The sequence below is a fragment of the Lethenteron reissneri genome, chromosome 2, assembly GCF_015708825.2.
Source record: "Lethenteron reissneri isolate LAM-NWPU_2019-01 chromosome 2, ASM1570882v1, whole genome shotgun sequence".
NCBI classification, from domain to species: domain Eukaryota; kingdom Metazoa; phylum Chordata; class Hyperoartia; order Petromyzontiformes; family Petromyzontidae; genus Lethenteron; species Lethenteron reissneri.
The window spans coordinates 13,526,111-13,541,305 of NC_083780.1; the positions used below are offsets into that span (position 1 = coordinate 13,526,111).

Genomic DNA, 15,195 nt, shown 5'->3' on the forward strand with positions numbered 1-15,195 from the left:
GATCGCAACACCTGAAGGAACATCCGGCCCATTAATGATGGTTTATTGACTACTGCTGCTGCGGAGAGAGGAGGGAAAGATCATAATCGTAGATCAGTTTTTCTTCCGATTCCATTCCGATGACGTGCACGTACGGATTAAATTAGGCCAAGGCTATGCGGGAGGGCGTGGGGCACAGTTTGGCGCCAGCTATCGTAGAGTGCGGTCGTGTCGCTACAGTTCCCTGCGGGGAGTACAATATCTTTGAATACAGCGGCATTGTGCCTCTAAATACAATTAACGCTGACCGCTTGCGCGTTCCGAGATTCAGCGGTGAATGGGGCCCACCCTTCAACTTGCAGACGTCTCGGAACGGAAAAGGGTTAAGATGGAGAGGAAGCAGCGGCAGAGCGAAGATGAGACGGGAACGGGTGACGAATCGGCATGACGCAAGCTGGGGTGATGGGAGGGGCCTTTCACAGGAGTGCAGGAGGGTGAGCCGGGCAGCCGACTCCATGGTGTAGCCGGTGTGAGCTGCTCACCCGTGCTGAATCACACGTATTATAGTGTACTCTGTAGCATATAACCTAAGAAACCATTTTGCACATGCATACCTGTCAACCCCTTATCAGCGCCTACCTTATTACAGGCCAATTCAAACCTTATTGGTCACCCTGTGCCCTTACAAATCTCAACGTTCATTCTACAAATTAAAAGGGAAAAACACAAATAGACAAATTGTAACTGAACAAAAACCTTTACGTTTCAATTTTGATAATTGGTGTCAATGATGCTATCTATCATGCTACTGTCTGTGATCTTGCATGCTTGCTTGATACGTGGATGCACACACATGTTGTAAATGTGTAATGAGCGACTTCCGCGACACGTCGTGTAGAGGGTACTTTTATTTCTCACAGGGGCACAACACAGGCCAACCTTATCTTTCTCACTCTGAGTACAACACTTAGATATTAGCGTCTCTACTGGCTACACACACACGGCCGATCGCTCGGCGCGGTCCCACCGCCCTCCCTCGTCACGCCGCTGGCTGGCGGCGTGACGAGGATGGCGACGGAAGCCCGCAGGAGATCTTCAACGTGGCCGGACGACGGAGAAAGATGACGGCGAGCAGCGACGCAGTCCGGTCCCAAGACTCCACACACGAACCCCGAGCCCCGGGTCTGCCCCTGCTTTTATCCCCCCAGACGCGGCTAGGCTCCGCCCTCTCGTGGAATCTTCGAGCAGGTTCCCGGAGCATCTCGGCCAACCCCGCCCATGACCTTTGCCCCCAGATACCTCTCCCTCTCTGATTGGATGTTTCTTAACCGTGCCCGTACCCGTGCTTCCCTTTCCCAGCCAGCAGGTGTCATCATGTCATTACAAATGTACAACAGAAATTTGTCGACTGCTCCAGGATCGCTACTCACCAAAGTAAAAAAAGCTGCCCCACGACTTTTTAATTTGGCCGTATGATGTTTTGTTGTTGCCGGTATTGAAACGGCTGTACGCCGTAAGGACCTGAAAATTAAATTTCACTGTATAAGAATACGGAGTAAACCGTGTGGGTTGACAGCTATGCATATCGCTACGGGTGATCAGCTGCGTTAAAAAAATGAATATTTAAGTGACGGCAATGGTGATCGGGGATTGGACCCAGAGCCCAACGTGCACAGTCTAGCACGAGGCTCGCCCCCATTTTAGATGTGGGCGGATTTCGTGCTGAGAAATTGAGCTGCGGTATTGTGACGTGGGGAGGGTGGCTCTCTGATCGCCATTGCAGATACGCGATCGCCCTTCTGAAGAGGACTTTTTGCCGTTTCACAAACCCCTGACGCTCATCTGTTGTGGAGTCTCCCTTTTCTCCGGAGGACGGAACACGGCGCAGTCACTTCTACTCTTTGTCTCCGAACATTTTATTATATTTTTTATCGTTGTCGATTTAGTCGGCCTGTCCCCCCCCCCCCCCCCCCCTTGAAAGGATTCACGACGGGTGGACCGGCTACAATGGCAACATGGGAAACGTCTGCAAGAAGAAGAATGTTTAGTTCTGCATGGCAGCAGCAGTAGCAGCGGCGTCGTCGTTCATGCAAATTGCATCTCCCAACCGCCGAGGAACCACAGACAATTGGCGGGGAAGGCAAAAGCTGGGCGGTGAGCAAGCGCCGACAATTGCCCAAGCTCTGCAGTCCACTACACGTCGAGATTTTTTTTGCCACTTAATGAGCGTTTATACATGTGGGAGGAAACCGGAGCACCCGGCGAAAACACGCGCGTGCGATGGGGCAACACTCGATCCCATTCTTTGCTGTATCGCCTTCTTCCGGCGAGCCAGGGTACGGGCACCTTTGTGGTGGTGGTGGTGGTCCACCAAGCTTCGCTTCCACAGTCCTGGATTACAGGCCACGTGCATAGCCACCACCACCACCCGCCAAAGAATAACAACCAGCACACTTAAAAAAAAACACGCCTGTCCGCGGTGGTTATTAATGTTTATTTAGCATCACTCAAAGCTAATCGCATGTCCAGGGTTAGGTTAAGTTTAGGTATAACGACTAATTCATTCAATTCAATCACCGACAGTTTCAATCGTGCATGGTAACGGACGGGTGTAACGCGCATCATCGTTATAAAACAACAACAACAACAACCAGCCGCCGTTATTGCAAGGAGTCGGACATACGGGGACACGCACACGGCGATTGGGACGGGGGGGGGCGCGGTGGGGTTGGGGTCAGACGCGCGCGGGTCACGGCCCAGGTCACCCTGTCGATCAATTAGGTGGCGACGCACGGCGCTGACGGACATCGTCGTCGTCGTCGTCATCATCGTCGCCATCGCCGTCGTCGCGGTGTGAAAGATGAAAGATGATCGAGGAGTTCGCTCCCCGATTTTTCACGGATATTTCCCCGTCGCTCGCACACCACGTGGAATCATCGCACACCACGTGGGCGCATCGCACGTGACATCGCACAGCACGTGGCATCGCACAGCACGTGCGATTCGCACACGACGTGCGCCGGGGGTTTCCCGAAGCTGTGTGTGTGTGGGGGGGGTGATGGAGGGACGCCGGTGCGCGGTTCTCCGCGTGCGCGCTTGAAACGCGACGGGCGGTCTTCGTAAAAACGAGAATGCTGCGTCGACGCACTGGGCCGGAGGGCAGGGAAAGAGGACTCTACACTTGCATGCATATTTCGATATTTTTTTTTCGTTTTTAAACGCGCGGGGAGACGAACGGGCGAGGGGCGGCGGGGGGTGTCAGAGGTTGCCGTGTGGCAGAGCGAGGAGTTGAAAGGACCGCGCGGCACGGGGGGTGGAGGGGGGCCGAAGGGAGTCCTCGTTGCGGCGGCGGTGGCGAGAGGGGCACAGGAAAGGGCGGGACACGGGATCGTGAACACGAGACGAGCATCGACACCTCGAGAGGAGGGCTCGCGGCAAGCACCGTGCGTGCAGGAGGACGGGGGGGGGGCAGAGGGAATGCGTTGTAGTGCTGCCGACGACGGAGCGTGATGGTGCCTGTGTGTGTGTGCGTCCTAGCATGGGTACCAGACACGGTGTGGTGCGCGTCTACCGCTTCTACGACAAGTGTGCGTGCGTACGCGTGTGTACCGGTGATTGCGTGCGTGGATTGAACGGCGGGTTGCGTGCAACACGCGCATGAACGTGACCGGGTGAACGTGTATCACCGCTGTGCGTGCGTGTGTGAACGTGTTCCATCAGATCTGTGCGTCACGGCGTGCTCACCGTGCCTGTTTTGTAGACGAGCGTGCGCGCGAGTGTGTGTGCACCTCTGTGCGCCTGTGTGTAGACCACGTACTACTGCATGCGTGTACAGGTCGTGATGACTTTCGGCCAACTTGTGTACGTATTGTGAAGGCGTAGCAGCCACTCAGATCTCCACTGACGCATCAGCTGATGCACCTCACCGAGCCCGTGCCCTCTGAGCCACGGCCGAGAGGTCAGGGGCCCGGCAGGGTCACGGAGGTCAGTGGCTGGACACAAGACAGCAAAGATTGACCTCTGTGACACTGAGATAACTCTTACACGGTCCTCGTGCAAGTCCAGTGGATTTGATTTACCACCATCATCACCACCACCACCATCATCGACGCCCCAAAGCGTTGATACCTGGCCTGACAAAACTCTCAAAGCCAGATTCACTCCACGACTCGCACCTTGACAAAAACGTGTGACACGTATCGTGTGGAGTGCACTGCAAGCCAGCTCTGGCCTGTGTGGGATTTCCCACAAAGTTGCGGATAATTTGCTTTAGATCTCTCTCTCTCTCCAGATTTTCCTGGATTTAAAAAATATATTCATCCCAATTTTTGTTTCTTTGGCGGCGGAGTTTACGCGCAAACGAAACGATGATGCCAGACATGCATGAGCACACTTTCGCCAGCTCCTTATTGTCGCGATGATATTTGGTCATCTTTAGCCTTCTATGCCAGACCCTTCCATCGCCCACTGCGGAGGCCGATCCATTTACAGATACCCCACAGACTTCTATCGATGACCCCCCCCCCCCACTTCTCTCTCTACGTTCTTCGCGACAGGCGATCGCACGTTTGGAAAGCGATGCGCAGCGCGGAAAGTGCTGAAAGATGTTTCACGTATCGAGATTCGTGGCGAACGTGTTTAGGCTCTCAATTAAATCTCAGCGTAGTTCTAAAATATATCCCCATTATTCGAGTGGGGTATCTATATATGGATCGGCGCGTGCGTATAAATACGTTCTTTAGATTGCACAGACTCACAGACTCAAAATCCCGACTTCAAATACAGAGGGAAGCCACTCCCGCGGCCACGACATCGATACGAACATCAGTTCTCGCGACATCCCCCTCAACCAGTGAAGCAGTCCTGAGAGGTAAGGAATAGGTGGACATTCCATATTCCCATGGCGGGAGCCATAACATCACCACCACCACCACCCCCCAACCCTTCCCATTAAAATGATTTAACAGCGCGATAGCAACGACGGCTGCTGATCCACCGTGCAGCGTGTCGTCGTACAGCCCCCTTGCTCTTAACGACGCGACGTGTGTGTGTGCGTGTGTAGCAATCATCAGGCTCGTGCGGCACGTAACGACCCCCGCCCCCCCCCCCCCCCAAAAGTGTAAACGCGACGTCAAATCGTATCCGCTCGCTTCCCCGGACCGCGCGTCGCAGCGGACGGGGGCGTTGGAACGTCGCGGAGCTCCGCGTTCGGCCACGTGACGTCCAACGCCGTCGCTCCTGCGCGTGCCGGAGAGGCGAAGTTCCCACCACGCAAATGGTGAAATCGTCGCTTCTCGCCGACGCGACGGGGCTGGGGGGGTGGGGGCAATCGGACGGCCAGAATGAACGCCGCTCTGGCCCCAGCCACCACTAAACAACAACAACAGTCGACCCAAAAACATTCTCAGTCGCGGGACCCTCATTGAGAACAGAGCCATGAGGCTCGGCGCAGCGCGAAAGGGAAATGTCGCCGAGGCTTTACGAGACTTCAACCCCGGAGTCCATACGTAGAGACGTGTTAGCTACAGAGACCTCCATTCACTTTCATAGAGATGTTAGCTACAGAGACCTCCAATCACTTTCATAGAGATGTTAGCTACAGAGACCTCCATTCACTTTCATAGAGATGTTAGCTGATGACACCTCCAATCACTTTCATCGAGATGTTAGCTACAGAGACCTCCAATCACTTTCATAGAGATGTTAGCTACAGAGACCTCCAATCACTTTCATAGAGATGTTAGCTACAGAGACCTCCATTCGCTTTCATAGAGATGTTAGCTACAGAGACCTCCGTTCACTTTCATAGAGATGTTAGCTACAGAGACCTCCGATCACTTTCATAGAGATGTTAGCTACAGAGACCTCCGTTCACTTTCATAGAGATGTTAGCTACAGAGACCTCCGTTCACTTTCATAGAGATGTTAGCTACAGAGACCTCCATTCACTTTCATAGAGATGTTAGCTACAGAGACCTCCGATCACTTTCATAGAGATGTTAGCTACAGAGACCTCCATTCACTTTCATAGAGATGTTAGCTACAGAGACCTCCGTTCACTTTCATAGAGATGTTAGCTACAGAGACCTCCAATCACTTTCATAGAGATGTTAGCTACAGAGACCTCCATTCACTTTCATAGAGATGTTAGCTACAGAGACCTCCGTTCACTTTCATAGAGATGTTAGCTACAGAGACCTCCATTCACTTTCATAGAGATGTTAGCTACAGAGACCTCCGATCACTTTCATAGAGATGTTAGCTACAGAGACCTCCATTCACTTTCATAGAGATGTTAGCTACAGAGACCTCCAATCACTTTCATAGAGATGTTAGCTACAGAGACCTCCATTCACTTTCATAGAGATGTTAGCTACAGAGACCTCCAATCACTTTCATAGAGATGTTAGCTACAGAGACCTCCGATCATTTTCATAGAGATGTTAGCTACAGAGACCTCCATTCACTTTCATAGAGATGTTAGCTACAGAGACCTCCGATCACTTTCATAGAGATGTTAGCTACAGAGACCTCCAATCACTTTCATAGAGATGTTAGCTACAGAGACCTCCATTCACTTTCATAGAGATGTTAGCTACAGAGACCTCCGATCACTTTCATAGAGATGTTAGCTACAGAGACCTCCGATCACTTTCATAGAGATGTTAGCTACAGAGACCTCCATTCATTTTCATAGAGATGTTAGCTACAGAGACCTCCAATCACATTCATAGCGATTGTTTATCCACAGCGACCTCAATTCACTTTCATCGAGATCTCTTAGCTACAGCGACCTCCGTTCACTTTCCTAGAGATCTCTTAGCTAACCTGACCTCCATTCACTTTCATAGCGATCTGTTAGCGACAGCGACCTTCAAGCTCCGAGATACCGAGCCGGCACTGCCAAGTCTCTGGGTTTGAATCCAGGTCACGACCGCCTGTTCTCAAGTGTGGCGAGTTGATGGTACCGTTCCTAATGACTTGAATACAGACCCAGACTCACAAAGGGACCCACAGACTCACAGAGACCTACAGACCTCAAGTGAGTTGTGATTCAACTTGGTTATCAAGTGTCTCACAAATGCAACTGTGATCGCTGAGTGTTACAGATCGTCACCCCATCTCGGGAGATATCTCATGCAGTAGTTCTACGGTCTTCATGCGTAGGCTTTGGCGAAATCTGAGCTTCGTTAATGCCTGATGATGCTGGATGTAATCTCCCAGCGAAACGTCGTACAAAATTGTCAAAAACTTTGCGTGCCTTGCAACATTGCATTTTGCTAAAAAAACAAATCGAGTGGCGTATTTGGCCAAAATGATGTGACACCTTGATTTTATTGTTTCTGTCGGATGGTGGACAGCTCCTGATTTAAAAATGGTTTACATGCCAACACAATCTAACCGAAAAATCAACTAATTATAGTTCTACGATATCCACTTCCGCGGACTATTCTCTGACACATGGCGCTACGCGCTGCTCCGCAATAGTTCCGAACGATGTAAAAGAGCCAATGGCGTTCGCTTCAAGAGATCTCTAGGAATTTGAACGGTGGTCACTCCGATCCACGGATCTCCAGCGGCGCTTCTCGCCTGATACCCCCAAACTGCGAGCCGCTGCGTAACCGCGAGATTTACGAATGGATTCATCATCATCTCACGATGACCCCGTTATATCACATTTGCGGATAAAGTCCGGTGGAATTTTTGTTTTAAGTGAACGGCGGTCACGTTTAACAGATCTCCCCAAATCCATCGATTTCTCGAAACTAGTTCTACGAAATCCACTTCCGTCGACCGTCCTCTTAACGCAACCGCATTGCTTCGCGACAAATTCAAGAACGGATTTCCACCATCGCCCCCGAACCTGGTCACGACAAATCTGAACGAAACTGGGCAAAGACGACCAAAAAAAAAAACCCCACCACACTTCTCAAAACACCGGTCGCAATAAGAGATCTCCTGTGAGATCAGGAGTACGACCGGCGTAACCGCCGCACCCTGGTGCCATCCCAAACCCCGTGCGCCAAGCAGTCCCCCCCCCCCCCCCCCCCCCACGGTCTGCGCCGAGTCACGGAAGCTCACCGCTCTCGGCACGCGACGCGACACCCGGCATGGAGGCCGGGCTGGAAGACGAAGGACGGACGGGCACCCTGGCAGTGGCCCCCACAAGGCCTCGAGTGGCTCCCTCTCTCTCTCTCTCCCACTCTCACTCTCCCTCTCACTCTCTCTCTCTCACTCGCTTACTCGCTCATTATTTATCTCTCTCGCTCGCTCTCTCGGCTATTTGGTGTCGCGTTATCTCAATGCGCAAGTCGCTACGTGCGGGGTTCAACGCAGCGGCGCTGGGCAATATGAATCGGCTGCCGCGTACGAGTTGCCAGATTTGGTTGGGCATTCGTGTAAAGGACGTGAAAAAATGATGACGACGCCGATAATCTGTCCGTTGGTGGGAACGGGCGATTTCCGCCGATATTCAGTGGCAGAGGAGGGAAACAATGCACACCCAATTTTGGTATGGGAAAAAGACAGAGAGGTTTTTGACTGCACCGAAACGAAATAAATCCTGTACAGAACTTAAAATGACAATTATGACTTCACCACACAAATCACGCCGACTTTAACCATTTTGGGGGGGTGGGTAAATTATCCCTTGGGGGCCCGTGTCCAGTGGCCCCCGGTGGCCTCACGAATGATGTTAATAGGGGGAGGGGGGCACAGGTTACGGACAGGCGGGGAAGAAGCATTTCTCCAAATGATGGCTGCTCGGATTGTTAAAAATTCCAGTGAATTGAATCCCGCGTCGGCTCCTCTCATTGTCATGCCACAGACCACCCGCGGATCGGTTAGACGGGCTCACAGATGAAACACGGACTCACGAAACTTCGCACAAGGAGATAGAGCCACGGGATTACAGGACCTTCTACAAGCGAGATGGAAACACGGGCTCACAGATACCTTGCACAAGGAGACGGAATACAAACACAGGCTCACGGGATCATTGGACAAGAGGAGACGGTTCACACTGTGGCGATGTGAACTCAACGGCGAGTTGGTGAGTCCTGGCCACGGCTAACGTCAGTGGCGAGTGACGTGTGAAGCGGTTCGCGAGAGCCTCCTCCCCCACGCGAAGAAATGAACACGACCGTGTCGACTCGACGGGACGTTTCGTGTCGACCGCTCCTGCTGATGTTGGCCAATCAAAGGAAAAGGGAGCGTGTCACACGACTACTCGATCCCAAGTGCCGTATTGCTTGCCAAATGAATCGACATTCTCAAGTTGGGCTGTCCCGATCAACTTTGAGCTGGCTTGCCGGATCGGAGCGAGCCGAATCAATTACAAATTAACCTCGATGTCACACGACTACTCGATCCCAAGTGCCGTATTGCTTGCCAAATGAATCGACATTCTCAAGTTGGGCTGTCCCGATCAACTTTGAGCTGGCTTTCCAGATCGGAGCGAGCCGAATCAATTACAAATTAACCTCGATGTCACACGACTATTCGATCCCAAGTGCCGTATTGCTTGCCAAATGAATCGACATTTTCAAGTTGGGCTGTCCCGATCAACTTTGAGCTGGCTTGCCGGATCGGAGCGAGCCGAATCAATTAGAAATGAACCTCGATTCACGATCCGCAATACACCCGGCACATCGGATTATCACGTCCGTGCGTGCGTATCCACGGTCGTGGACCGCCGCCGCCGTCATCGTGAAACCACGAATCTCCTCGCTACGCAGCGCAGAGCGACATCCAAAACGCGACCCATTCGTATCACGACCTCCACCGTATCACGACCCCGCACACACACCGTATCACGACCCCGCACACACACCGTATCACGACCCCGCACACACACCGCAATGACTACAGCAGGGATCTGTGCGAGTAATAATAATTAATAACGGGAATAATGATTACAACGGGGAACTTTACGATTAACGAAACAATTACAATACATCCTAAACAATATCATTGCGTCATTAAATCACGTGGACGCGTGCTGTTAAAACAAAGGTGGGCCCCTCGTAAGGAATGGAACGGGCGCGATGAAAATGCCGCGAATGGCGCGATCGGGTTTCAATTCTGGCTCAATTCTCCTGGCTCCGATGGAAATCGCCACTTTAGCCTCGCGCCGCCGCCGCCGGGACTTTGCGGAGCGGCCAACTACTCTCGGTGTTGCCGCCACGTTCGCCAAACGCCGTCGCAAGAGGTCACGGCACGACGTTTGGTGCCACGGCCCTTCGCGGACGACCTTGGCGCCTCGGGGCTTCGGCTCGTTCACCAGATCCGTCCCAAGCTCTCGCGGTACGGTGCGCAGAACAACAAACAAATAAATTAAATACATGGACTTCATAAATAACTTAAAAGATAAACAACTCAATAAACAACATCGCCCGTGACCAAATCAGCACCCGTTAATCCGCCCGATGTCGTCGCCTCTCGGAAGCCGTGCCCGGGTACTCTGGATTCGCGGTGCTGGGCTAAGGACTGACTACTCTCACATTCGTACTCACTACGCGTTTATTCACCAGGCAAAATCCCACTGCGCTGTGCAGCTCTTTCTCAGAAGCGACCTGGCCACAAATGATATCGCTCAACAAAGTGGCTCACCAGCGTCAGCGTCACCGTGTGGAAATGTACAGCAGCCAAAATACTCCAAACGCATGGCGTGGCATTCTAAACGCGGCGGGGAACAAACCAGAGGACCCGGAGGGAAAACACGGGTAGAGTGACCACGCAAACTCCAAACATATATATATACACACCGCGGGCGTCAGGGTCGGGATCGAACCCACGGCCACCTTGCATACCAGGCGAGGGAGTTAACATCTCCTAGCCACCGCGGGCGGTGCGGCGGGCTGCCTGGGACACTGCAGATTGGTCACAACAATCCACAACCTCCGTAGCGCTGCGCTTCGACTCTCCGCCACCTTCGCCGACCGGTGTGTGGTCACACGTGTGTCACACGTGTTGTCGCACGTGTGACCACACGTGTGGTCACAAGTCGCTGATCTCGTCAAGGAGCCCAAACCACCATCGCGTGAACTCCGGGTCATCCTGGGAGCAGCAGCGGCAGCGGCTTTTGGCTGTAGCCATCGAACAAAGACGGCCACCGACATCGCGTGGCGCTTTCCGATGCTCTTCGGTGGCCGTCTGGAACGCTCTTCCTTCCGATATTCGGAAGCCGCTGGGAGCTGTGATGCACTCTTAAATCATCATCGAGATTGACAAACTCATTTCTCTCGAACTCCTTCGCGCGTTTCGTTTGTTGTCCTTCCCCCGCACCTCTGACAAGCGCGGCTGGCTACGTACGGCGCGAGAGAAGTTCAACATACAGTACGTACATCATCGTCAACAGCGTGTCGCATCGTTATCATCATCCGACTCGCTGGCGGTGCGGGCGGCTCGCTGGGGGCGGGGGGGGGTGTGTTTGGCGGATTGAGTTGAGAACGGTCGGGGATGAGAACGCCTCTCGAAGGGCGACTTTCGGTCATCGCGGATCCGTGACGGGTCGAGGATTCGTGGCGTTGTGCGCTGCTGCGCTGGTGTCTGCCGCCGATTTCGCTTTGGCTCGCTCCGCGGTGCCAACCTCCCCATTGGGGTTGCTGGTGCGGAGTTCGGGGGGTGTGCGTGCAGAAGAGGGGTGGGCACGTGCGAACGTGAATTGGAGATTCCGCAGATTTCTAATTTGTTATTGTACACGGGGTGTGGGTTGCAGAAGAGGGGTGGGCACGTGCAAACGCGAGTTGTAGATTCCGCAGATTTCTAATTTGATATTGTACACGGGGTGTGGGTTGCAGAAGAGGGGTGGTACGTGCAACGCGAGTTGGAGATTCCGCATAGTTATGTTATTGTACACAGGGGGGGGGGCAGAAGTGGGTGGTCACGTGCAGCTCGAAGTGGAATATTCCGCAGATGTATGATTTGTGATTGTGCCACCCTCCTCCCTCCACTGCACGGGCAACTCCCCCCCCCGCCCTGACGCTGGATGGCGTGCATTGTGTGGGAGAAGCGCGCTGCTGTGATTGGCTAGAAGCGGTGTGTGTCTGTGTGCTGCGTGTGTCTGTGTGCTGCGTGTGTCTAGGTGTGTGTGTGTCGAGGTGTGGGTGTGTCGAGGTGTGTGTGTGTCGAGGTGTGCGTGTGTGAGACGGTGAGTGGGGAGCGGTCGCGTAGTAGCTGCGCTACGAAACCCTGGGCCACCCCCGGGGGTTGGATTCGCCAGTGATGATTCTCGTAAACTGTTGCTGGGCCTCCCCCTAGGTCGACTCAGCATCAAATGGTTCGGTGTGTAAACATCGCCGCTGGGGAGACAAAGGCGGTCGGGCGTGGTGCTGGCCTTCATAGGTGCTCGCTAACAGCACTTGCCCCAGGTGTGTGGAGGCTCAGTGGGGTCATCTTTGCTGGTGTGTGGGAGATGCCGTGTAGCGGTCAGTGCACGGCGCTACGAACCTGGCGACAACCGCATTCCATTCCCGCTCACGGCCAACATCAGTGGCGAGTATTCTGAACCGGTCCTGGGCCTCCCCTAGGTAAACTCGGCCTTAAATACCTGGTACGGTGTGTAAACATCAGCTTTTTGGGGAGTCAAAGGGTTGCGGTGCCTGGCCACCCACCTCCTTGTTGTGCCGTGCCGGGATTAATCGGAGCTCACGCACAGAACTTGCCGCAACAGTCTGTTAAGCCTCTACAGGGGACCTTTGTCTTTGTGTACTGGTGTGTGCGTGCGTGTGCATTTGCGTAAGTGTGTTGGTGTGCGTGTGTCTATCGATGTGTGTGTGTGTGTAGGGGGCCGTCCATAAATGACGTCACGCGATTTTTGACGATTTTTGACCCCCCCCCCCCTCGTCACACGGCGTCACAAAAAGTCAGACCCCCCCTCAAATATGACGTCACAAAGCTCTCCCCCCCCCCCCCAAAATAAAACATGCTCAAATCGCTTTAAACTGTTGTCATTGTAGTGCGTATTTAACGTGGAGCTGCACTCTGATGTTGTAAGAGAAAACATTTATTAAAAAGTCTATTTAATTAAGTAGAACGTGTTGTCTATATTTATTTAAAATTGCGCATTTTGATGTGACGTCACATTTCTCAAACCCCCCCCCCTCGTCACACATTGTCACAAATGTCTGACCCCCCCCCCCAGGTGCGTGACGTCATTTATGGACGGCCCCTAGGTGCGCGTGTGGTTTGTGTGATGTGTTTGCGTACAGACATGAATGTGTGCGCGTATTGTGGTGTGCGCGTGTTGCTGCGTTTGATTAGTGCTGTGCACTGGGGGGGGGGGGGGGGGTTGTCTGCGTGGGGGTTTATAGGTGTGTGTGTGTCTGTGTGTTCAGGTATATACAGATACGACGTTATAGCGGTGTGTGCATAGCTCTGTGTGTATGGGCGTAGAAAGACATGAGTTGTCTTGCCGTGTATGGGTTTACCCAGATATGGTTTATCTTGCCATGTATGAGTAAACCCAGATTTGGTTTGTCTTGGTGTGTATGGGTGGACCCAGATATGGTTTCTTTGGGGTGTATTTTTGCGTATGGGTGTGTAAGGGTGTGTATGGGGACACACCCGTATGATTTATATTATATGAATGGGTGTGTATGGGTGAGCATGTACGAAGATGTCTTCACATGTGTATGTACGAGTACGTGCGTGGCTGAGCTTGGCGGAGCGAGTGTGAGTGTGCAATCGTGTGGGCGAGCAAGCCTCTCTGTGTTTGTGTGGTTGAGTGAGCATGACCATGAATGAGCAAGCGTTGCATGTGAGCGTGTGGGCGATCGTGCGTGCGCGTGTGGGCGAGCGAGCGATCACTGGATGAACACCCTGAAGGTCACCCTGCCCAGGAAGCGGTCGCGATCACTGTCGTGTTTCACGCCGGCGATGGAGCACTCCACCGACAGTTCCTCCCCGCGCGTCGCGTTCATGAACCGCACCGCCACCACGGGCTGCGTGTAGTTGACCTGCACAAACGCGACCAAAGACAAAGATCCCCCGTGTGGCTTTACACAGACTGTTGGCGCAAGTTCCGTTAGCGAGCACCTATGAAGGCCTGGCACGGCACACGTGGGGGCGGGTGGCCAGCACCACGCCCGGCCGCCATTGTTTCCCCAGTGGCGATGTTTATACATCGCCACTGGGGAAACAATGGCGACACAAAGGTACTCATTTGAAACTGAGTTGACCTAGGGGAGGCCCAGGACCGGATAGCCAGGTTCGTAGCGCTGCGCACTAACTGCTCTACTCCCGCTTCCACAACACCATCACAACCATACTCTTTGGTTCTTTCGGTAAAGTCACGTAGGTGAAAATAAAATAAAAATAGCTAAATCACGACGTTTCGGAGGCAACACAAGCTTCCGTCATCAGGTGGGACAACCACAGCAATTTTGTTTCTACTGTAGTGGGCAGAGAGAGCTGTATGTGACAAGCGATTATCACAGCCACCACCATCAACAACCACGGGATACGTGAGTTCACCTGCAAAACAACCACCACAACAACTACCATCAACAACCACGGGCTGCATGTACTTCACCGGCACACCCACCACCACCACAACAACCACCGCGGTACTCACGTGCGCCTTCTTGCCGTAGTACGGGAAGTACATGGGGTCAAAGGTCCCGTTGACTGGGAAGTACCGGAGAGGCCCGACTTTCTCAGTGTCGTCACGCTGTGTGCGGGGGAGTACACGGGGGGAGAGTACACGGGGGAGAGGAGAGTACACGTGGAGAGTACACGGGGGGGGGGGGGGAGAGAGTGCACGTGGAGAGTATACGGGGAAAGAGAGTGCACGTGGAGAGTACACGGGGAGAGAGAGAGTACACGTGGAAAGTACACGCGGAGAGAGAGAGTGACGTGGAAAGTTCACGGGGAGAGAGTGCACATGGAGAGTTTACGTGGAGAGAGAGAGTACACGTGGAGAGTACACGGGGATAGAGAGTGCACAGCAAGAGTACACGGGGGGAGAGAGAGTACACGTGGAGAGTAAGTAGATGGGAGAGAGTGTGCATGGGAGGGTACATGGAAGGAATACACGAGTAGAGCACACGGGGAAGAATAAACGGGGGGAGAGAGTACATAGGGATAGAGCACCCTCATCAGAGTAAATGAGGAGAGAGTAGATGGGGAGAGAGTACACAGGGAGAGTACAAGGGGAGTACAGGGGGTGCACAGAGGTACAGACACGAGCACAGAGAGATAAACTATTAGCACGCG

General features: G+C 53.2%; 1 protein-coding gene across 2 annotated transcripts in view; it reads right to left on the bottom strand.

Moving 5' to 3' along the window:
• Positions 1-2,459: 2,459 nt before the first annotated feature.
• Positions 2,460-15,195, bottom strand: part of LOC133341177 (sodium/potassium-transporting ATPase subunit beta-2-like) — a 38,285-nt gene continuing 25,549 nt past the window's right edge. For both annotated transcript variants that reach the window (XM_061549640.1, XM_061549633.1), the window contains 3 exons: positions 14,555-14,650; positions 5,993-13,937; positions 2,460-5,585 (listed from right to left, as the gene is read on the bottom strand). In XM_061549640.1, coding sequence (XP_061405624.1) covers positions 13,785-13,937; positions 14,555-14,650 — 249 coding nt within the window. In that variant the 3' untranslated portion in view covers positions 2,460-5,585; positions 5,993-13,784. The remainder of the gene's footprint in view (positions 5,586-5,992; positions 13,938-14,554; positions 14,651-15,195) is intronic.